This window comes from Neomonachus schauinslandi, chromosome 8 (genome assembly GCF_002201575.2).
Source record: "Neomonachus schauinslandi chromosome 8, ASM220157v2, whole genome shotgun sequence".
NCBI lineage: Eukaryota > Metazoa > Chordata > Mammalia > Carnivora > Phocidae > Neomonachus > Neomonachus schauinslandi.
In genome coordinates this window covers 12,329,822-12,353,377 of record NC_058410.1, presented here as the reverse complement: position 1 = coordinate 12,353,377, position 23,556 = coordinate 12,329,822, and the positions used below count along the sequence as shown (strand labels likewise).

Genomic DNA, 23,556 nt, shown 5'->3' with positions numbered 1-23,556 from the left:
AAGATGAATTTTTCTGGCAAGTATGCCAGTTTTTTTTTTTCATTTTTTGTTTGTTTGTTTTGTTTTCCTTTCGTGATTTACAGCAAAGATCAGATTTAGATCCTTAAAAATGTAGTCAGTGCATAGAGCAAAATTTCCAACAGTGTATTTTTTTTAAAAAATTTTTAAAGATTTTATTTATTTATTTGTCAGAGAGAGAGAGAGAAAGAGAGAGAGCACAAGCAGGGGGGAGTGGCAGGTGGAGGGAGAGGCAGAACTAGGCTCTCCGTTGAGCAGGGAGCCTGATTCAGGACTTGATCCCGGGACCCTGGGATTGTGACCTGAGCCGAAGGCAGACGTTTAACCAATTGAGCCACCCAGGCGTCCCGACAGTGTATTTTTTTTTTAAGAAGATTTTATTTGTCTTAGTACAAACGGGGAGCAGCAGGCAGAGGGAGAAGCAGACTCCTCGCTGAGCAGGGAGCCTGACGTGGGGCTCGATCCCAGGACCCTGGGATCATGACTTGAGCCGAAGGCAGACACTTAACCAACTGAGCCACCCAGGCATCCCTCTGACAGTGTATTATAATATTGGCACCAAATGAATGCCTATTCTCTCACATGCACACAAACTTCTGTCTGCCGGCAGGGCCAAGGTCCAGAAACCCTTACCATGATGGATAGATTTACTTGTTATGACTTTTAAAAGGTGATATAAAAAGAGCAACCGTTTCTTCTTAGGGCTTTCAACCAGTTGGGGGAGTTAGACCCTAAAAGCAGACACATTAGTGAAAAAACATGCACAACTGAAAAAGAATATCAAACTAATCAGAGAGAATGTGCTAGAGAGGAGTATGTGTTTGATGCTAATAAACCCTTCCTATTAATGGAGCTGTACTGTGAATCCTTGATCCTCTCCTGGGTGAACTTTCAGTTATATTTGAATATAATATAATATAAAAAACTGGGCTGGGTTATGCTGAGGTAACAGAAAGCTCTCAGATCTCCGAGCTTTAGCACGAGCAAAGTTTCTTTCTTTCCCATGCTGTCACTCTGGTCTGCATTGTTCCTCTCTGGGACCCCAGGGCCACAGAGCAGTTCCAGCTGGAACACCCCAAGCCATGACAGCAGGAGAAAGAAAATCGTGTGTAAAGCTTCCATGTTTCACTTCTGTTCACATTTATTGGCCAAAGCAAGTCACATGGTCATACCTAACTCGGAGGGAGGGGGAGGGAGAGGGAGAAGGAATGACCCTGCCCTGGGCCCAGGTGGAGGGCCAGGCATATTTGGTGGGCAGCAGTGACAGAGAACATTCAGGATGCAGAGACCCTGGCCTTTGGGCCCTCTTAATTTTAGACCTCGCGGCTCTTTGAGGGCTGCGTGGTCACAGAGAGCTGGTGGTCTCTACTGTGGGATGAAGGAAGAAGGCATGTGAAGAATGTCAAGGTGTGAATTTGATACATTTACCTAGAAATAGAAAGTGAGGAATGATGATGATCAGGAATTTTCTTTTAGCTCCCAAGAGTGACTCAACTCTCTTGAGACCCTCTCTCCTCTTTGCTGTAGTGCCCTGGTCGTGAAGTCAGATTATCCATTGCTTAGGATTATCCAGTTGCATGCAGAGAAATGGAAATCAGACTGCTTTGTGTACACGTATAACACGGCTCCTTGGTTTCACACCCATAGCACGGTGATCAGGAAATCTAGCTGAGCTGATTTAGGGATGGATATCTTTTCCCTCATTCCTGTTAGCCTGAAAATCAGTCACTGGCTATTAGGATTCTCCATAGAAAGCTTTAGAAATGTGTTAGAAACTGGGAAAGGTCATGTCTAAGACTCCGTTATAAATGCTAAAATGCAATATTTTCCCATTTCTTACGGAGGAAAATTTGTCATACTTTGCTGTGGTGGAACATTTAACCAAATTTTTTTTTTTTTAAGATTTACTTATTCATTTGAGAGAGCGAGAATGAGAGAGAGTACATTAGAGGGGGGAGGGTCAGAGGGAGAAGCAGGCTCCTCGCCGAGCAGGGAGCCCGATGCGGGACTCGATCCAGGGACTCCAGGATCATGACCCGAGCTGAAGGCAGTTGCTTAACCAACTGAGCCACCCAGGCGCCCTGTGGTGGAACATTTAAAAGTCAGTGTTACAACTGCAACTGGAAGACTCTCTTATGAGAAACACTGTCAAGAATGTTTATAGGTCATATTTAAGTTTGGCACCTAAGCGTCTTTTCTCTGGCAGCTTGGCTTGTTTTGAAACACCCCATTATAGCTTGTGCCGAGGCATCCCAGTGTTTGGGGGCTGTGAATCCGAGTCATATTCATAGCTGAAATGATGTTAATGCTAGCTAAATGAGAAGTATTCCTTCACCTCTTAGGAGTTTTTGAAGAGCAACAAAGTGACAATTAAAAAAAAAATCTTACACTATTTTGAAAGTTTCTTCTCTAAGTGACTCACCACAGCTGGCTTATTTGCTCTGTTCTTGCATAAGCATCTGTGTATAAATAAATACGACTACGGGACATAGTGTAAACGCAAGTGGAAAATAATATTTTTGTTAGTAATAGTTGTGCTTGGGGCTATAGCCCCTGTTGTTTATAGCCCCTGGGTATTTGGAAGCACTCTCCAGTTGATTTTCCTACAAAAGATAGCAAATACTTGCTACTGGATTTCTGGATGGACTGTCTGGAAGGAAAACCCCTCCACACAGTGGAATATTCAAAATAAGGCCTTTGGTCGGTGGTCCTTGACTCAGTTTCCCCTCATTTTTATTTTAATGGGTAAGGGAATATAATGGAAAGCCTACTAGCAGCTGAGTGGATGTGTGTGCTTAGCACCGCTCTGCAGACTTACCTTAGTCTAAGCTCTAAATTTGGAATGTTAGTGTCTTTTGAGTCTTAAATTAGGCTCACCTTCTGCTGGAAAATGTAGTTACTGATGTTTACCAGTGAATGGCCTGTCTGAAAGTTATTCTCAAATAACTAGACCTCTCTAAATGAGGACACAGTCCACGTTTCCAGCTTTCTGCATGGCCACTGACTGTCAGTGCACTGTAGTTTCATAGGGCGCAGCCATTATTATAAAATATTAATTTTATTTAGAGCTGCCTATGTCTGATTTTATGTTGTAGTACACGTTGAAGTTAAGAATCATGTCTTTGGTATCCCCAATACCTAGAATAAAATAGATGTTCAAATGAAAGGATATGAGTGAATGAATATATTCTTTTTACAGAAGAAATTCCCAAATTAAGTAAAAAAGCCAGTATTTATGAAAAACAACAGTTACTAGCAAATACTTTTTGTAGACGAAGAATCCCAGGTGCATGGTTTTTACTCCGTGAAGAAGGAAAATAAGATGCTAGAGATCCTCAAGTCTTGATATGGGTGGAGGTAGGGAGAAGCTGGGGACTCACTATTTTGGGCAGAGGAAGAGAAGTTTGCGTAACAACACCTAACAACACCCTAGTTGCTATTCCCTACCCACCTTGACCCTGTAACTAGAGATTTTCTACCTTAGCTTTAAAAGGATCCAGGAGGAAGACAGACTGCAAGAGCATGAATTCCTTCCAGGAAGACCCTGATTCACAGTTAGCAAAGCAATGTCAGCCTAGAAATCTTCACTGATGTGTTATAAATATGCTAGTTGATTTCTTAATTCTCAGCATAGGTTAGATTTAGGATAGTCCGGAGTATTTTGTTCATATCTTTAAGCATTGACTCCACTGGCTGTAGATTGGGCGGGGCAACGCTCTTTCTCCAGTTCTTTCTGGTTTGGTGACTTGATGATTGAAGATGCATTTTTGTTAAAAGAATCTTGCTTTTCGGCAGCAGCATTAGCAACCAATGGTATGATACATTTGCAGGGTTGGGGAAGGGATGCTTTGGATGTATGTAACCTCTGATGGGTGGTCATCTGCATTGCTCACAGGAACCGAGGTCCAAGGAAGGCAGTGACTACTTTGACAGCCGCTCAGATGGACTGAATGTGGACGCGCAGGGGCCCTTCCAGGTGTCTCCTTCACCTTGGTCTGGGGGCTCAGCTCAGATCCTGTCCCAGAGAAGCGAATCTGCTCATGCAATTGGCAGTGATCCCCTCCAACAGAACATTTATGAGAATTTCATGCGGGAGCTAGAAATGAGCAGGACCAACACAGAGAATGTAGAAACGTCCACAGAAACCGCGGACTCCAGCAGCGGGTCCCTCAGCTCTTTGGAGCAACTTGATCTGCTCTTCGAGAAGGAGCAAGGGGTGGTCCGAAAAGCTGGATGGCTGTTCTTCAAACCCCTTGTCACTTTGCAGAAGGAAAGGAAGCTCGAATTGGTGGCCCGGAGGAAGTGGAAACAGTACTGGGTAACACTGAAAGGTCAGTGCATTGTTGACTCAGGGGGGCCACTGGAATCATTTCTTCCAGCTGGCCCCTCTCCTAGGAGGCGCCAGTCAGTCCAGGGTTAATTTGTGTCAATGTGTGAAGGGATTTGAGGGGCGCCTGGGTGGCTCAGTTGGTCAAGTGACTGCCTTCGGCTCAGGTCATGATCCTGGGGTCCTGGAATCGAGCCCCGCATCGGGCTCCCCGCTGAGCGGGGAGTCTTCTTCTCCCTCTCCCTCTGCCTGCCGCTCACCCTGCTTGTGCTCCCTCTCTGTCAAATAAATAAGTAAATAAATCTTTAAAAAAGTGAAGGGATTTGGTACAAAATCTCCCAGCATGCTTTGCTACAGGTACTTTCTCAAACCTGGGTAATACGGCTTATGTAATATTCATATATAGTATTCGTTCTAATACTTAGTGATTGAATTTAATAGTTACAGCTTATCATTTTATAGGTATTTCTGTACCATTCTTTAATACTTTTTCTGCATCTGGAGGTAAAAATATTCCAAATAAGTAACCAAATGTAGATCCTGAGTATCCTATTCTTCACAAGTATCCTTCTCAGCTTGTATGACAAAGAACATCAGGATTATCTGATTTGTGTCCTCTGACCTTTGTAAACTAAGAAAGTCTAATTGTTATCATCACAAACAAATGCTTTTTTTTTTTTTAATGTAAAGGAAATAGGAGTAAGGATTTGTTTTGTTAAGATGATGAAAGTTTCTTCTAGGCATTGCCATTTAAAAATTACAATTGCCTTGCTCATTGCGGATGTATAGATTGGAAGGGATCTAAATGTCCTGAGGAGGAGCGAGGCTCTAGGTCAGCACAGTGTGGATTTATACAGATGTAAAGATGGTTTATACAGATGCAAGCAGGAAGAGCAGCCTCACGGCCTCTGGCACGTCTGCACAATCATCTTGTGACTCAGTCAGAGGAATGGAGTGGTGTTCAAAGCCGAGCCTCATTATTGGGAGACAGCCTTCCCTATCCTGGGGGAAAGCAGAAATGGGAATCCTATCTGCAGACAGTATGTGTGAAAGGCCTGGAGCCCTCCCACAGGGCTCCTTTCTTGCTTTCTTTGGCCCCCCCCCCCCCCCAGTAGAAATGGTGAGATGCCCCCACCCCAGCCTTGTGGAGCTGGAGCCATTTCATAATAACCCAGAAGCCTGTCTGGGAAAGATGCAGTTTGGAAGGCATTTTGTCTTTAAGGGACACCTTTACCTAGCAAAATGGAGGGTTTATAAAACCCAAGACGCAGTCCTCTTTTCCAGCTTGTGATACATTGTGGCGAGGAAGGCCCAAGAGCTTGCCTCTCGTTTGGGCATCCTGGGGAGGCAGGTTCTTACACCGAATGACGGGCGAGATGTGGAGAGTTGGAATAAGGGGTTGAATCTGGCAAGATACAATTTGAAGGGATAAGTTATGCTCTCAGGTTTAATAATCAAATAACCATCCAAGTACAGGACAGGGAGATGTGGCTGCCGAGCATTACAAGAAGATCTGGGGGGTTGAGCTGTAGGCCATTCCTTAAATTCGTTTCCAATGTGATGAAGTCAAGATAAAAGTAAATGGGATTTAAAAGAGTGGATGTGATCTTCGGCCACCTCATTCCAGCTGTCCTGGGTTCTACGGCCCCAGCGGTCTCTCCTCCCTCTGCCTGGGGTGGAGCTGGCCATTTCTGTGCTTGGGGGCACCATAGTTCAGGAGCCCTGTTAGTTAGCAAGGTGGGGATTCTTGAACAGGTTCGACCTGACGTATCTCTGACTGGCGGGGGGGGAGTGAAAATGTCTTCTCAGGAGCGCGAGCATCTGGGATTGATTATGAATCACAGTCTGAAGCTGCCTCCTTCTGGCATGTTGTTTGAAAGAGATGCGCTCAACTCCATATGTGATGTGTATCTGGTTTATTTTTTTATTGTATTTATTTTTTTAATGTAAAATTTGTTTGTTAAAATGGATGCTTTGGGAAGTCGTTCCCTGCCTGTTTTAATGGCTCTGAATCCCCCCTCCGCCCCCCGCCCCACTGCGTCCTGGTGGTGGAGGCTGGTGATGGTTTGTGTTTGTGTGTCTATGTTGGGGCCTAAGAATTGGGGCCATAGGTGACAGCAGGAGGGTTTAGAGCCATGCTATATGGTGTGCATTTAGGAACATTTAGCTTGGAGAAGACAAGGAGTGAGGTGGCAGTGAACAACAGTCTTGTGGAAGGGGCGCTGAATTCTGGTTCCCCAGGGGTTAGGACGGCACCAATAGTTGGGAGGCAAGTTGATTCTGAATTAAAAGTACAGCAGTGACCAGAGCCATGAGCAAGTGAAAGGATGCTGTCTTCCTGATTTCTCTGCTCCTGAAGACATCTGTGCAGAGCCAGATGGTGGGAGGCTTCCTGGGGGAGGAGATTCAGGCAGGTTTCCCTTAGAGTTAGAAGAGCCCACCTCCAGGCTCGGGTTTTCCATCCTGGAGGCTACCGCGGGGACTCCTGCTGCTGACTCCCGAGGCAGGGATGGTCCCGAGTGGTCTGGCAGTTCCAGGGTCTGCGCTCTTGCCTGTGTGCCCTACTGACTTGGCGCTTGCTCATATAATGGAGACCTACGGAGAAACGGTGCTTTGTAAGTGTAAATGTTATCAAGCACACATTGCTTCCTTTCCTTTGCAGCCAAGCAAAGTCATGCGATAAAGAAGTTTTTTTCCAGCATAACCTTTTCCATGTGGCTTTCTATACCTCTTTCCTCTGGGAATTCACTAGGTTGAATTCAACTTTCTTGGCTTAGAATCCAAGTTGCAATGTTTGGACTTAACTATTTGGTTTAATCTTAGATACACACACACACACACACACACACACGTGTATATGTATGTATATACACAAGCAGGTACGTTTAAGCAGAATTTTAAATTCTTGAAATATTTATCTATGGCGTCTGGAGAGAGCAGCTACAAGCCCGCTGTCTAGTTGTACACCTGTGTTGAATGTATAGTGTGCTAAGGGCATAAATGTTTTTTAGGGCTTGGAGGATGTCATACATTTTTAACACAGGTAACTCTGCTTTCCATATGTCTTTTCCGGTGAGTCAGGAGAGGGGTTCCTGCAGTAGTTTGGGGATGCTGGTGGTTCTGCCCTGCGGTAGGGCAGCTGCGGATGGTGTGATGAGTGTGGCTTGGGAGGGTATCAAGGAAAAGGTGGGTTTGAGGGAAGACAAGACCAGTTCTCTTTTTCCCCTGGTGATATTTCTACTGGTACTTCATCTATTTTCGTACTCCTACTGCTGTTCCAGTCTGTTTTCTCTTTCTGCTACCGTGGCGAGAAGAACTTCCACTAGCAGCCCTCTAGGCCAACACGGGGTCCTGGTGAGGACCGGGCAGGGCTGGTGGCCGCAGCCCTGGGTTGGGGGGTGTGGGGGCAGGAGACGCCACGGACAGGGGTGCTCCCCTCTCCATCAGCCTTATCGCCCCAGCATTGGAGACACAGATGAGGTTAACTTTGATGTCATAGATTTACAACTGATTTCCTGTTCTTTAAATTCGATAGCAACAAAATCATGCATACGGTTTTACATCCTGGCCTGGGTCTAACACGACATGTCCTGTTTTGGTTTTGTGCTGCCATGGTAGATGGGGCGTTCGAGTTGTCGGCATGTTGGCATCTGCCCAAGGTTGTGTTCATTTCCTCTAGATGTCATGACTCAAACCACAGCCGCTGGGCGTACAATGGTAGGGAAGCTGGGAAGTGAATGTTCACCCATCGGAAAGAATTCGGACTGGGCAGAACTGGCATGGGTCTGTCACCTTGACCCTGGCCCTTGGGTCCCCAGGTAATGGCAGGTTTCGTACTCAGCAGCAGTCAGACAGGCCTTTCCTGATGGAAGGATTTGGGGACATTGTTTCTAAGTGCATCAGTGCCTGCAAAAAGAGACTGGCTCAGCTCCGCAGGAGCAGACCTGGCCGGAGACCTCCTGCTGCTTTCCCTTCTTCTGGAAGCCTCTCTTAGCCTTAGTGTGGGTGCCTTTTGTTTGCAGGAAGAAGGGTTGCTAGTGCTTCTTGAGATCATTAAGTACCGCCGAGGGTTCTGGAAAGTGCTGTCCCGGCGATGCTGTTTCTGAGGGCAGAGCTACCTGCCAGCATCTTGTTCTCCTGGCTTCTGTGCTGCGCTGGATTCCAGGATCTGAACTTATCTGTCCGGATTAAGATGGGTTTTTGAAGGAGGAAGTGAGACTGGCTAGCCTGAAATAGTTTTTTTTTTTTTTTTTTTTTTAAAACATTAGACTTTTATGAGTGAAGACTCCTAACTCAGAGGGGAAAACAGTCGTGCAGTGGACCTCATTCATTCGCAGTGCTGCTGAGAGCAGCTGATGCTTCTTTACCATCAGTGTAAGAGGCTGTGCAGAGCAGGGGGATGGGGACCTTATCGGCCATATTTGGATGCTGGGGCTCAGCACATGAGAAGTGCTCAGAAGTGGTGATTGGATGAAGGTTTTTCAACAGGAGAACATACTTGTGAGCATTTTAGAATTTGCTTAAGAACTGCATCTAATAATTAGAGGGCACTCCTATCTAATTATCAAAGTAGATCCTTCATAACTTCTATCTACAATAATTCATTAGCTTATTGGGGGAAAGCTATGTATTTGCAAGCATTTTTAGCATTTTATTTATTTATTTATTTATTTAGATGTAGTGTTCCATGATTCATTGTTTGCATATAACACCCAGTGCTCCATGCAGAACGTGCCTCCCTTAATACCCATCACCAGGCTAACCCACCCCCTACCCCCCTCCCATCTAAAACCCTCAGTTTGTTTCTCAGAGTCCATAGTCTCTCATGGTTCGTCTCCCCCTCCGATTCCCCCCCCTTCATTTTTCCCTTCCTACTATCTTCTTCTTTTTTTTTTTTAACATATAATGTATTATTTGTTTTGGAGGTACAGGTCTGTGATTCATCATTCTTACACAATTAACAGTGCTCACCATAGCACATACCCTCCCCAATGTCTATCACCCAGCCGCCCCATCCCGCCCACCCCCACCACTCCAGCAACCCTCAGTTTGTTTCCTGAGATTAACAATTCCTCATATCAGTGAGATCACATGATACGTGTCTTTCTCTGATTGACTTATTTCGCTTAGCATAATACCCTCTAGTTCCATCTACATCGTTGCAAATGGCAAGATTTGTTTTTTTTTTTTTGATAGCTGCATAATATTCCATTGTATATATATACCACATCTTCTTTATCCATTCATCTGTTGATGGACATCTTGGTTCTTTCCATGGTTTGGCTATTGTGGATATTGCTGCTATAAACATTGGGGTGCATGTACCCTTTCGGATCACTAAATTTGTATCTTTGGGGTAAATACCCAGTGGTGCAATTGCTGGGTCATATAGCGTCCTATTGTAAATCGAGGGATATTTAGTTTCATTTTCCCCTCTTCATTTAAACTAGTAAAATTTATAGTGTTATTTCCTTTTATTGTGAGATAAAAGAATACACCAGTATTAGGTTATCTTATGTGGCATTTGGAGAATTAACTGGGTACTTTCTCATAAATGGCAAAGTTCTGCAGGTAAACTCATTTTCTTGTTACCATAAGTTGTAAGTGTAGAAGCTCCCTTATTTAATGAACATGGGTTTTCTTCCTACATTCAGATCTCTTAAATAATGCAGTGTTGTTGAGAAGGAGGGCTCTGGGGTCAGTGCCTGGGTTCAGGTCCCTGCTTGGCCACAGTCCAGCTGTGGGACCTGCACAGTGGGTATAACCTCTCCAGTTTCTCATCTGTAAAATGGGGTTAATAACCACACCTACCTTCTGGGGCTGCTGTGGGGACTGAACGAGCCATTGAAGAACTTAGAAGAGTTTCTCACAGAGTAAGCAACGATAAATGCTTGGTATTGTTATTATTGTGATATCATGTTTACAAAAACCTCTCCTTTTACCCTGAGTTATGCTAATACAACGAGGCATACTTTGGATACCAGAATTTTACATGGTTGGCTGTTTCATCTCCCTCCCTCCTTCCCTCCCTCCCTCCCTTCCCCTTCTCCCTACTTTCCTAGATCCTCAGGACTGTGTCAGGGATTCATTTTGCTTCTCTCTCGTAGGTTGCACCCTGCTGTTCTATGAGACCTATGGGAAGAATTCCATGGATCAGAGCAGTGCCCCTCGGTGCGCACTGTTTGCACAAGACAGCATAGTGCAGTCTGTCCCAGAACATCCCAAGAAGGAAAACGTGTTCTGCCTCAGCAACTCCTTTGGAGATGTCTACCTTTTCCAGGTACTGCCGAGCTTTCTAGACAGAGGGTCAAGGCAGTACGAGGGACTCCAATCCCAAGGATGGAGTGTACTAGGAGGACGAGAAGGAACAGAATAAAGAGGCACAGCTTAGCAATGAAATAGGGTAAAAGCTTAGGTAGGCTTTGGTTGAGGCTTAAGCAAGAGAATTGGCCTCTGCTCACTGTCAGGTGCCATGGGGCCTGTGTTCATCCAGTCATTCATACAGCAAGCATTTCTTGGGACGCCCTTCAAGTGCCAAGCTGTGGCCCATGGGATGGTCTTGAGGATATGAAGAGAGAAAAATCGTGATCCTCGTTCTGGTATAGCTCATGATCTAGTGGTGCAAGGTCTGAAATTCCCGGAGTGGAGGCTTTCAAGTGAAGCCTACAGAATATGACTAGGAGAGCTTTAGATTTTTCCCAAGAATCCCAGTGGGAGTGAAAAAAGAAGCTTTTCAGGAAAGCCTTATGGACAAATGCTGTAAGGTCTCGTTTTCCAGTGGAAGTGGCCTGAGGATGTTAAATTTCAAGTTATCTGCTGTTACGATTTTCAGCAGTTTTCTAGCAAATGCAACGTTGAAGAGCATGGTGGGATGCCAAGGTGTTGTTGTCAGCCTTGGGTGTGACATCCTGGTGCTGTCGTTGGGCTTGTACGCCATCTTGGAGGACTTAACTGCTCTGAGCGTTGGATCCTTCGGCCAATAGGATAACAACAGCTTATAGGATCGCTTGAAGGATTAATAATGTGCATGTGTTAAGTGTTAAAGAAGTTCTAACTATTTCTGTAGTTAAGTGCTATTTCTGTGATTTAAGTGCTAAAGGAATTCTAACTGTTTCTAACTATAACTATTGTGCTGTTATTGATTAACTCAAAAGAGGTGGAAGTGAGGGAAGTGAAGTATGTTTCTGAAGTGCTTCCCAGTCTCAGTCCAGTGCTGCATATAGACCCAGTTTTGGCTGCAGATTATATCTGACCAAAAAGGTTCATGGAAGCCCTCATAGGTCCTTGGTTCAGGTGTCTCGATGACATTGGTCCTGGATACTCCTGGTCTCAGGAGCCCTGTAGAACAACTTGGTGTTCTCTCTGCAGACTTTGGGAATCTAGAATTCTCTGCATAGGATTTCCTGTTGCTAGTACCAGGTAAACTGGGCTGGGCCTCTAGCCTTATTGTTGTCCCCAACTTGACTTACAAGATTCAGGGCCTGAGATTTGATTTTCCTTCTCTTCACAGAAAGGTTGATTAGACTTTCTATGATGCTTTAAAGCCAAGTAATGAATTGCTGTTAATCTGAATTGTAGGGAAGGTAAGAACATTAGATTAAATCTGCATGGACTGGGGCGCCTGGGTGGCTCAGTCGGTTAAGCGGCTGCCTTCAGCTCAGGTCATGAGTCTTGGGATTGGAGTCCCGCATCCTGCTCTCTGCTCAGCAGGGAACCTGCTTCTCCCTCTCCCTCTGCCACTCCCCCTGCTTGTGCTCTCTCACTCCCTCAAATAAAATATTTTTTTAAAAAAATTAAAAATCTGCATGGACTTCTCAGGGGCAAGTGTGAAATGAGTATTTTGTGATTCAGGCAAAATATCCCTAATTCTAAGAAATTTTCCCAGTAGGTCCTATTGTATGATCCTAGAGATCATTGAAGGATCAACCCATAGCTTGAATGTGTGTGGTTTTTCTGGACATCAGGGGAGTGGAATCATAATAATTTGCTAAGAATCATAATTGCCCATTGTACTTTATTCAAACTTGCTTTATTTTTAAGATCTTTTCTTATGTGAAAATTGCATATAGTCCTTGAGTCTGAAGTTAACTGAAGAGCAGAGAAAGAAGAACCCTTATGTATATTCCCAGTGCTTAAAGACAACTATTTTAATGCTGTGTACATCCCCGCAAATGCTTTTATTGATTTCATAATTTAGTTAATACTGTCGATGAAATTTCATATCCAGGTTTCAGAGTTTAACTTTTTAAGCCCTAATATTTTTCTCACCCTATTAAAATTATGAAGATAAGCACCTTTTAGAGCACAGCATCGTGTGAAGACACTGAGCTAAGTGACCATACCCTGGTGTTTGGATTACTCCTCTGCTCTTGGCTCATGGCTTGTTTGTAGTTTGTCGTCCTGTCCTGTTTGGAGCTACATGATTATTTCTGCTGTGCTCTGGGCATTGTCTCAGACCCTCCGGAGTCAAGGAAGCCAGCGAACCTGAGCTGAGTGGTTGTGTGTTTTTTTGAAATTAAACAGTTTTTATGAGGTGAAGGTACTTCTTGAGTTTTACACATCAAAGCCCAGCCTCCCACTCTGTACAGTACTTTGTGGTAAAACAATTCCAAATAGGTTTTTTTCCGCCCCCCCCCCCCATGTTTAGGCCACTAGCCAGACAGATCTGGAAAATTGGGTCACTGCCATACATTCAGCTTGCGCATCCCTTTTTGCAAAGAAGCATGGGAAAGAGGACACGGTTCGGCTCCTGAAGAACCAGACCAAGAACCTCGTTCAGAAGATAGATATGGACAGCAAGATGAAAAAGATGGCAGAGTTACAGCTGTCCATCGTGAGTGACCCGAAGAATAGGAAGGCCATAGAAAACCAGGTACCACTTATTTGTGTGTTGTCTTTCATTGCTCATGTCACTCGCAGCAAAAATCTGAGTTTGAATGCAAATGGTCGCGATGTTTCTTATACCCCTCTGGGGGAGACCGTTTCTGTGGCTTCTTGTTTCAGGAACTTAATGGCAGCACTTTTGTGACATCGATGATGTGATAGGCTTTATTTACAACCTTTGGTTGTTTTATATATCCAAAGGAATATTTTGTGACCAAGTCGTTTTTCGTGATATTGATTAGTTCTTTCTTGCCTGGCTGATTCTCTCATATATTGTCCCTTTCAGACCAAAATTTTTATTATAAAACCACTAGAAGATTAGACAGAGAGGATTCTAATACAGAGGGTGGCTTTGGGAAGTACGGTTTGGTGTGAAACAACTATTCCCATCTGTGGATTCCAAAAAGAACGGTATATATTTTTTTCTGTTTATAACAGATAAGGTGCTAAGGAGAATGCTTTCTCTGGTCTAGTTCCACATTCATATCAGAATTAAATACCTCGTTTCTGTGCTTTTGCATTTTGGAGGAGGAGACGCAGCTTTTAAATATCTGTTTTCCTTTGCTCATGCACCCTAAGCCCTTAGGCATGTGGCTGTGAAAGTTTTAGCATCTCTCTTCCTAAATGCAGGATGAATGTCATCTCTTTAGAAGATTAATCAGGCAGTGGTTTGGAGGACAGGTGGACACAGGGAGAGCCGTTAGTTGGTGGGATGGCACCGGTCTGCATGTGGGGTTACCAGGGCCTGGTGCAGAGGGACCCTACCCAAGTTTCACAATTTATACGGAAGACGTATTTCAGAGTATATAATTTCTATCATTCTGTAGAATCTCCGAGTATCCTACACTCCTGAATTGAACTGTTCTCAAACAGAATCTGCCCTTTATCTAAAGAGTACCTGCTAGCAAACTACAAACTACCAATTAACAAGGATCTGAGAAGGGAGTTGTCAGGCAGAAGGTGGGGAGGTGGCAGGTCTTGGGGAGTTTGGCAGGAACACCACTGTGGAGAAAGTGCAGCCCCCAGGAGCTCACCCTGTGTCCTCTCTGCCATCCGCCTACTCCTGACTGAGCAGCCTCCCCTGCTCATGTTGGGGAAGAGCTAGGTGCCGAGGCCGGTCCCCATCACCCGGCTTTCGGTCTGTGTGGCGTGGAGAGATGTGATGCTATATGATGCAAGTTTACCTGGCAAACGAGAAAGCTTGCGGAGGAGAAATGGTTATCCCAGTTTTCCGTGTACCGCGGCTCATGTGTGGTCCTGAATTTCTAGGATCCAGGAGCCGTGATAGTCTGTCTGTCCTCAGAGGATGAAACTTGTGGATTCACGTGTCTCAGAGTGTTCATGGTGCTCCAATAAAACAATCTCGGGGTGATCATATGGGAGGAAATGTAGTTTTAACTTCTGTTGGCTCTCTAATATTTACCTTTGAAGCCATACTTTCGTCCTCTGAAGGGATGTCCACCTTGGAGTCTTTAGGTCCTTATTAGTTTCAGGGAGAGAAAAGGGAAATCAGGCAACATTCAGAGGCTCCTGGGCCTGCCCTCCCACCTCCACCCCTTTTGCTTTCCTTTTCCTTTTTATGGCAATAGGAAGTTCAAGCAGACTTTAAAAAAATACGCATTTTCATTAAATGTAATTTTATTCTGTTAAATGCAGTTTCATTAAGTGTATTTTATAGTCGACAGATAATTAATTAATGATGTCTGTCGGAGGGGAGTTCCTTTCACATAAACTGAACACATATCCAAGAGTCTCTGATGGTTGGGTGGCCTGAAGGGAAGCTCTTTGAATTATTACTTGCAGCACATTATGCATTCTTTGTCAGAATCTTTAATTATTTTAGGCATACTGTCCTGATACTACTGAAGTTTTCATTTCAGTTCTCCCTGCCTGACCCCTCCCTCCTTCCCTGGCTCCCCCTTGTCCCTATGCACCCAGCTACCTTCTCATGTTGCGCTTGTACATTTCTGATAAGGAACAGTCGGGATTGATCTTTAGAAATTCCACCTGGGGACGCCTGGGTGGCTCAGTTGGTTAAGCAACTGCCTTCGGCTTAGGTCATGATCCTGGAGTCCCGGGATCGAGTCCCGCATTGGGCTCCCTGCTTGGCGGGGAGTCTGCTTCTCCCTCTGACCCTCCCCCCCCTCATGTGCGCTCTCTCTCATTCTCTCTCTCAAATAAATAAATAAATAATATTAAAAAAAAAATCTGCAAAAAAAAAAAAGAAATTCCACCTGAAAATACTCTCCTCACCATATTGGCAGTTTTTTTTTTTTTAATGATTTTATTTATTTGAGAGACACAGAGAGAACGAGCAGTGGGGAGGGGCAGAAGGGGGGAGAGAGAGAGAGAGAGAAGCAGACTCCCTACTGAGCAGGGAGCCTGACACAGGGCTCGATCCCAGGACCCAGGGATCGTGACCTGAGCTGAAGGCAGACGACGCTTAACCGACTGAGCCACCCAGGCGCCCCCATATCGGCGGTTCTTAGGGTTGTTTTTGGGTCCTGTTTTCCCAGAGGTCTTTGTGGTGGGTGCCACAAATTACATTTGCTATGCTCAGTATCCTACGCTGATCTGCCCGCTGGTTGTGAAGAGGGCTGTTAGCTCCCGACTTGCAGGCGCAGAGAGTATGAAACGTAAAGGGGATAAAAAAGCACACGCTTAGATTTATTTTTATGAGATGATCTTTGACTAGAGAATGTTGGGCAAAGCTACAAAGGCAAAGGTATTTTCAAATCAAGACCAGTAAGAACACGATCTCTCAAATATCCCGTAACTGTATAGTTTTCTCTAAACTACCTTTTAAAAACTTTGTCAAAAGAGCAGTTGTGCTTTCTCCGTTTACCACTTAAAACTCGCAACGTCACTCTATTTTATTTTACATAAAAAAATATTGATGTAGCGCTTTCCCCCCAGAGACCCCAAGAACCGCAGAGAGAGTCCTTTATAGCCTAGTAAGAGCAGAACTTACAGAGTCCATTACATCATGCATGATAAAGTCCCTGGAACAGATTTTCTTTGAAGTGCTTGGGTGAAGAAGATCATTGTATGCACCCTTTCCAAATAAAAAGATAAAATGACACTCGGCTAGTAATGGTGGCTGAGCTTCATAGCGTGGCGTGGTACCATGCTCTGCTTGAAAGAGACTGTCCCATGGGCTTGTCCCAGGGCCTTTTGGAGATTCTGGGGGGCAGGCAGGATGACGCAGTTTTCGTTTGAGCAAATCCAATGTGGAGCAGACCGTGCAGCCAACCACATGTTGGATTCCTTTTGAAGTTCTGAGGGAGGAAAGGCTGTAAATTAAGTCCAGTTAGTACTTTATTTTCCTTCCCGTTTATTATTTTAAACAAGTAAACAGGGACAAAACCTCACCGCTCTTCGGTGGTCTTGGTGCGCCCCCCCCCCCCCCCCCGATGGCTTTCCCGCATCCTGATGCGTTCTGTGTGTTCTTCACCCCCCCACACCCCCGGTGGTTCGTGAGGCCCAGGTCGGGGGAGGCAGTCAGAATGGGGCAGAGGATGTAGTGGAAGCAGCAGGCTGGGGCCATGGGCTCGGGGCTGCTCAGGGCTTCGTGAAACGTGGGCTTCATTTTAAATATTTTAAGTTTCAAACTGGTAAAGAGGATGGATTGAATCTAGGCAATTGGACACTGTGGTGGGGGGCAGGGGAACAAAATGAACGAAGCCTTGAGGAAAATACGATATGGAGTGTGAGTGTGGGAAGCCATTTGGGGAATAAAACGTTGGAGAGAGGGCGGTGTTGGTGAAAAGGGTCTGAGGCGATGAGTCCGGGCATTCCGTTTAGCTCAGTGAACATTTGTAAGTGCCCGTCTGGGCCAGGCAAGTGTGCACACACTGGGGATTCAAAGAAGATGCTGTTTTGCCCTTGGGGCTCTCAGTCTAGCAGGGTGCCAGTCAGTGAAGCATATCATTGCAACATAATTTAGTGAATCCAGAGCAAATGATATTCCAGAGTGTTGTGGAAGACAAAACGGGAAGTTTGGCCTCCTGTGTAGTCGTGGAAGACTTCCTGCAGGAGGGCTGCCTGGATTGCTTCTTGAAGAGTGAGGAGTGAATCAGGAGAGTAATGGAGTAGGGAATGCCAGGCCAAAGGTCCGCGTGAGCGAAGGCCGCGTGAAACACCGCGGTGCCGCCTGGCAGCTTGATTTTTCAGGCACACGGTGTGCGGGTGAGAGAGGGAGGACACATCGGGCTGTCTTCTCCCTTCCCTGGACTGCTGCAAAAGCTGTCCGTTTTTCCCTTCCTCAGATGTGTCTTCCATACAAAGTCGGAGTGTATGCATCTATAAAGCAGATCTGATCCTGTGATTGCCCTGTTTAAAAATCCTTTAAGTGGCTTCTACTGCTTGTAAGATAAAAGCCCCTGACCCTCTCCTACCTTTATCTAGCAGTGCCAAATTTCCCTCAGGTTCCACCCCTTTCTTTGGGTTTTTTCTTCAGGCTGAGAAGTCCCATTTAGGCCACACATCATGTATAGACATGCCAGGTACCCCCTGGCCTTCACTGGGCTCATCCCTCCTCATCCGTGATAAACGGTTTAGGGGTTACTTCCTCCAGGGAGCTGACCTTGACGTCCCTCCTGCCCACTCCCGCAGGGACCTCTTTATACCCCCTAATTCTTGGGGTCTCTATCACTGCCCTCAGCTCATTGTTTTCTAGTTATCCCCTTGTGTCTAAGGCTGCTCCTCGTCTGAAATATGAGCTCCTAAAGGATCTGTAACTTTTCCATTTCTGTATCCCCGGTGCTTTGCCTGAAGTAGTGTGGGAGTGGACCTGTGTCTCCCGTCCTCTTTGCTGTGGCACGCTGGGCTCTCCTCTGTGTGGGCCATGTCTCCTGTCCTCTTTGCTGTGGCACACTGGGCCCCTGTGTGGGTCCCACTCCAGCTCAATGCCAGCTCTGGGCTTCTTTCCTTCAGGCCCTCCCTTTTTCATTCCCAGCTAACATATCCTCTCTCTGGCCTCACTCGCCATCCTCATGGTCCCTGAGCTTATTTATCAGGGCTCCTGTCTCAGGCCACAGTCATGTGTGATTTCAGAGTAGCCATGTGAGGTACAGTTGTGTGTTTCACTCATTTGATGGGTGAATGACTAGACCCTGAGAGAGCTTAAATAAGTTTCCTAATGTCACACAGCCGGCAAGTGGTAGAGCTAGGGTTTGACCATAAAGTGCATTCCTAACCACTGGGCTGTATTGCCTCTCAATAATGAATCAGATTGTGGTTTGCTTGCTGATGAATCATGTGAAGAATGGTTTTGTATAAAATTGAAATTAGGGGGCGCCTGGGTGGCTCAGTTGGTTAAGCGACTGCCTTCGGCTCAGGTCATGATCCTGGAGTCCCTGGATCGAGTCCCGCATCGGGCTCCTTGCATGGCGGGGAGTCTGCTTCTCCCTCTGACCCTCCCCCCTCTCATGTGCTCTCTCTCATTCTCTCTGTCTCAAATAAATAAATAAAATCTTTAAAAAAAAAAAATTGAAATTAGTTTTAGTTTTTATTTATCCTGTGTATATATATATATTTATTTTTAAGTCATCTCTCCACCCAACATGGGGCTCAAACTCACAACCCCGAGATCAAGAGTCGTATGCCCTACTGACCGAGCCAGCCAGGTGCCCCAAAATTAGTTTTTTTTTTTTTTTTTTTTTAAGATTTATTTATTTGAGAGAGAGAGTGCACAGTGGGGAGGGGCAGAGGGAGAGGGGGAGAGAATCTCAGGCAGATGCCACAATGAGCATGGAGTCCGACGTGGAGCTCAGTCTCACGACCCTGAGATCACAACTTGAGCCAAAACCAAGAGTCAAAGGCTTAACCGACTGCACCACCCAGTTGCCCCCCGAAATTAGTTTTTGAATGATTTCCATAACTTGGATTTTTAGGCTCGATTTGATGGGAAGTGTATTTATTATAAAATGGAGTGAATTTTATGGCATCAGAAGTCTATCTCAGAGGGAAAAACAAAACACATTCTCTAAACTTTAGCTGGTTGTTCTAACCACTAGCTAACTTCAGTGTAATCCATGTCACTAGATGATTCTTCTGAGAAGGGTAGGTTGTAATGCTTGGAAAATAACTGCATGGGAGGTATTCATCCTGCTTAACCAAAAAGGAAAAACAAATGAACTTTTAGGACAGACCTCGTAAGGAACAAATGACCAAATACTGTGATCAAATGACTAAATGATTGAAAATATTTTTCTAGGGGTGTTGGGTGTGGCAGGAATGTGCTTGTCATCATTTTTATGTATCACTTATTCATCTGTTATTTTTAGCACTAGGCTTCCTCCCCTCCCTCTCCCCCCACTTTCTACAGCAGACCTTAACCTGAGCTCGTTAAATGACTATAGCATATTAGCAATAGAGGGGAGACTTCTGCACTGTTTTCATGATATTGCTTAAAAAATGGGAGGTTTCCTTCTTAATTTTGTTCTTAGTACTTTTTTCTTTTGCAGTGGAAGTTAATTCCTTAGAGTGAGTTTTCTTCATGTCATTTTTCTGTTTTGTGCAGGATGTTAGAAGGAATAAAAGCTCAGTCTACATAGAAGTTGAATGTTTTCGTGTCCTGATATTTATCTTAAAAAATAAAAGAAATGTCTAGGGACAATGATCAGTATTTAAGGAACTTAGAAAAAGAAAAAGAGGAAAAACAGTCTTGGTTTAAGGGAATTGATTTTGGGCATTTTTAGTGTTTGATAATGTTCAGAAAAAAATCTCCAGAAATTCCCTGATTAATGTGATGTCAGGTAACATTACTGTATTAGTGATGATGGTGATGGAAATTCCCGAAGTAGAATTGTAATAGCTACAAAACTGTCTTCTGTTTCTCCCTTTACATTTGTAAAAATGTATCTTTATCTCCTACTTTATTCATCTTTTGAGGGGTAATTATAAAATATGTTTATCTTTTTCATTAACATTGCTTAAAGTTTGAGGGCGTCTGGGTGGCTCTGTTGGTTAAGCGTCTGCCTTCGGCTCAGGTCGTGATCTCGGGGAGTGTGGCATTGGGCTCCTTGCTCAGTGGGGAGTCTGCTTCTCCCTCTCCCTCTGCCCTTCCCCCCTGCTTGTGCATGCTCTCTCTCTCTGTCAAAATCTTAAAAACATTGCTTAAAACTTGGGCGGAGCTCTGTACATCCAGGCTGGTAGAAGACTGAAATACAAAATGTTCAGTAGGAATAGGGCACCCAAGTAGATAGTTTTACATCCTTCCATGTTGAACACCTGGGGATTTGTGGGGAGAAGTAAAGGTGACAGGTGAAAATTTACATGAGAGTTGCTGCGGTAGGTTTCAGAGAGTGCACAGACGTTGTTCAGGGGCTGCACTGTAAGTGCCTGATAGAAGCTTATTCCCACATGTTGCTCAGCTCAGGATCTGCTCCGGGCCTTTGCTGGTCTGGAAGGGTGAGTCACTCCCCTCCGGGGGCTCCGTTTCCTCTGCTGAGAAACAAAGGTGTGGTAATGCTGTTGCCCACGCAGGCTCACTGCATATGTTCACAGACTTGCTCAGTGTCACGAGGTCTGTGTGAGCTTGTGGATCAGCCTTTTTGCTCCCCTCTTCCCTCCAAGTAACCCAAGCATCTGAATCCATGTCCTCACTGTACTTTCACCCAGTATTCTCCCAGTTCCTTCTCTACAGCTTCGGTGAGTCTGTCGAAAGAAAAATCAGGTATTTCATTGTTTCTTATCCAACCACAAATCCTCATTTAACCTCCATTGGCGAATCCTCTCTAAGAGAACCCCGGCCTTCAAAACAAGAGAGATACTGTCTTTGAATACGGAGCAGCTGTGTGGCTGATGATGACTGACTCTGCTGTAGAAATCTGTGGAGGTGAAGGCTGGATCAGTCAGGGTTCTCCAGAGAAATGGAACCAATAGGATGTATGAAAGAATATGGATAAAGAGATTTATTATAACGAACACAGTCACATGATGGTGGAGACACCCAAGTCCCAAGATCTGCAGCGTCAGCAAGTCTCAAAAATAGTACTGTTCCCATTCTAAGACTGGCAGACTCGAGACCCAGGGTGGGCTGATAGTTCAGTTCAAGTCCAAAGTCAGAAAAAAAGCCAACATCCCAACTGGAAGGCCACCAGGTGGGAGGAATTCTCTCTTCCTTGGGGAAGGGTCAGCCTTTCTGGTCTGTATTTAGGCCTTCAACTGATTGGTGAGGCCCATCACATTGGGGAGGGCCACCAGTTTTACTCAGCCTACCCATCTAAATGTTACTCTCTCAAATTCCTCGTATCAGTGAGATCATATGATAATTGTATTTCTCTGATTGACTTATTTCGCTTAGCATAATACTCTCTAGTTCCATCCACATCGAAACAAGACAGAGGATCATAGGGGAAGGGAGGGAAAAATGAAATAAGATGAAACCAGAGAGGGAGACAAAGCATAAGAGACTCTTAATCTCAGGAAACAAACTGAGGGTTGCTGGAGTGGAGGGGGGTGGGAGGGATGGGGTGGCTGGGTGATGGTCATTGGGGAGGGTATGTGCTATGGTGAGTGCTGTGAATTGTGTAAGACTGTTGAATCACAGACTTGTACCTCTGAAACAAGTAATACATTATATGTTAATTTAGAAAAAAAAGAAAGATGAACTTTAGGAAGTAATTATTCTCTGAAAGCTTATCTTTTCCAGGGTGAAACTGATAGATACTAGCAGTGCTTGAGACAAAAAAACAAAACAAAACAACAGCACTAAATAAATGTTACTCTCATCCAAAAACACCCTCATAGAAACACCCAGAATAATGTTTGACCACAACTCTGGACACCTGGTGGCCCAGTCACTTTGACACATATAGTACAATCTGTCACAAAGGCTGAGTCAGGATGAACGTGGGAAGCATTGTTGAAATGGAGAAGTCATAAAGTCCCTTCTCATTTGTATTTTTAATTTAAAATTAAATTTCGACCTCTACCATGTACAGTATTGATTGAAATGCTAGTTCTCTTGAAACATAATTGCATATGTTAATGAACTTCTTCATCTCTGTAAGGTTTGCTTTAGGCTCTCTGGGTCCGTCCCCCAAGCTCTTCTTCCTTCCAAATGACGTTAGCATTTGAATCCGTTTTCTTCTCATGAATTTACCTGCATTTTGTCCCAAGTTTTGGGTGGAGATGTCGAGGCATGCTGAAGATGATCACAGCGTTTCTGGCAAGATTTTAAGACTGCCTATGTAAAGCTGGGCTGGAATGGTCTTTACTTTCCAGTGATGTTTTGATGTGTAGTCACATAAATACATTAAGTGACGCCTTTAAAAATACTTTGTAAACCGCAGAATTCAGTGAAAATATGAGTGTCATCTTCCCTGATGTCTCATGATTGGCGTGGACCCAGATTTTGTTTTACTTTATATTTTTGTCTTTTTACTCCACCATGGATGGCATGGGCTTCTTCCTCTTGTGGTATCCAACGCCTGATTGGTTTTCTGTCCTCTGATGCTTCCATCTGCAACACAGCCCCTAGGAATTATCTTGTACAGAGGTTTCATGTGGAGGTATAAAGGAGGGATACGCTTTAATACACTACCCAATCTGGAAACATCTACGTATTATTAGAAGACAAAGAATGCATCTGTAAAGGTGGATTTTCAGGAATCACCTAGAGAAGATATTTGAGAGGCAGAACTGGGAGTATAGTTTTCACTGTGGCTTACAGCTTCTGGTAGGTGTCAGTTTATGGTTGCATACTGGCCATTTGTTACTTCTGGAATCTAGAACTGGCAAGATCAAGAAGAGATTTGTAGTTTCGACTTGGACTGGCTTGTTGGTCTAGTGTAGTGGTCCTCACTAAGGCTATGAACCAGAATTGCAGGAGTTGCTTTTGAAATGTAAACTTCCCTAGCCTTCACACTTCATGAGTAGGTTCCTCATGTATCTGGCCTGGACAAGTTTATTGATAAAAGCCAACGGGGCGTTCTAGTATTCCTAAAAGGCTGACACCAGGTGGCCATCACGTCGCTAATACGGATGTACAGAAGCTTACACAAGGTTAAATTTGCTGCGGAGATTGAGAATTTTCGGTATACTCTGGGACTTCGTTGTTTTGCTGACAGACCATGATGAATCAACAGATCATTTTAGATCCGGTAGCCATTGTATTTCTTCCATGTAGAGAAGGTGCACAGTGACCTTCCTACGAAATTGATCCAGAGAAACTGGGTGGGGGGGGCGGTGAGGAATAGTCAGAGTTTGTATTGCTTTTATCTCGGGAGAGACTGAAGGGACCAGAGTGTTCAGTGTTGGAGATCCTTCAAAATATCGTTTATCCAGAATTAAGGATTGGCCTGGAAAGTTTGCTGTGAAGA

At 44.6% G+C, this 23,556-nt stretch overlaps 1 protein-coding gene across 1 annotated transcript in view; it reads left to right on the top strand.

Moving 5' to 3' along the window:
* Positions 1-23,556, top strand: part of TIAM2 (TIAM Rac1 associated GEF 2) — a 111,412-nt gene that overhangs the window by 4,083 nt on the left and 83,773 nt on the right. The window contains exons 3-5 of the mRNA XM_021693474.2: positions 3,914-4,349; positions 10,453-10,625; positions 12,993-13,217. Of these exons, the coding sequence (XP_021549149.1) occupies positions 3,914-4,349; positions 10,453-10,625; positions 12,993-13,217 (834 nt within the window). The remainder of the gene's footprint in view (positions 1-3,913; positions 4,350-10,452; positions 10,626-12,992; positions 13,218-23,556) is intronic.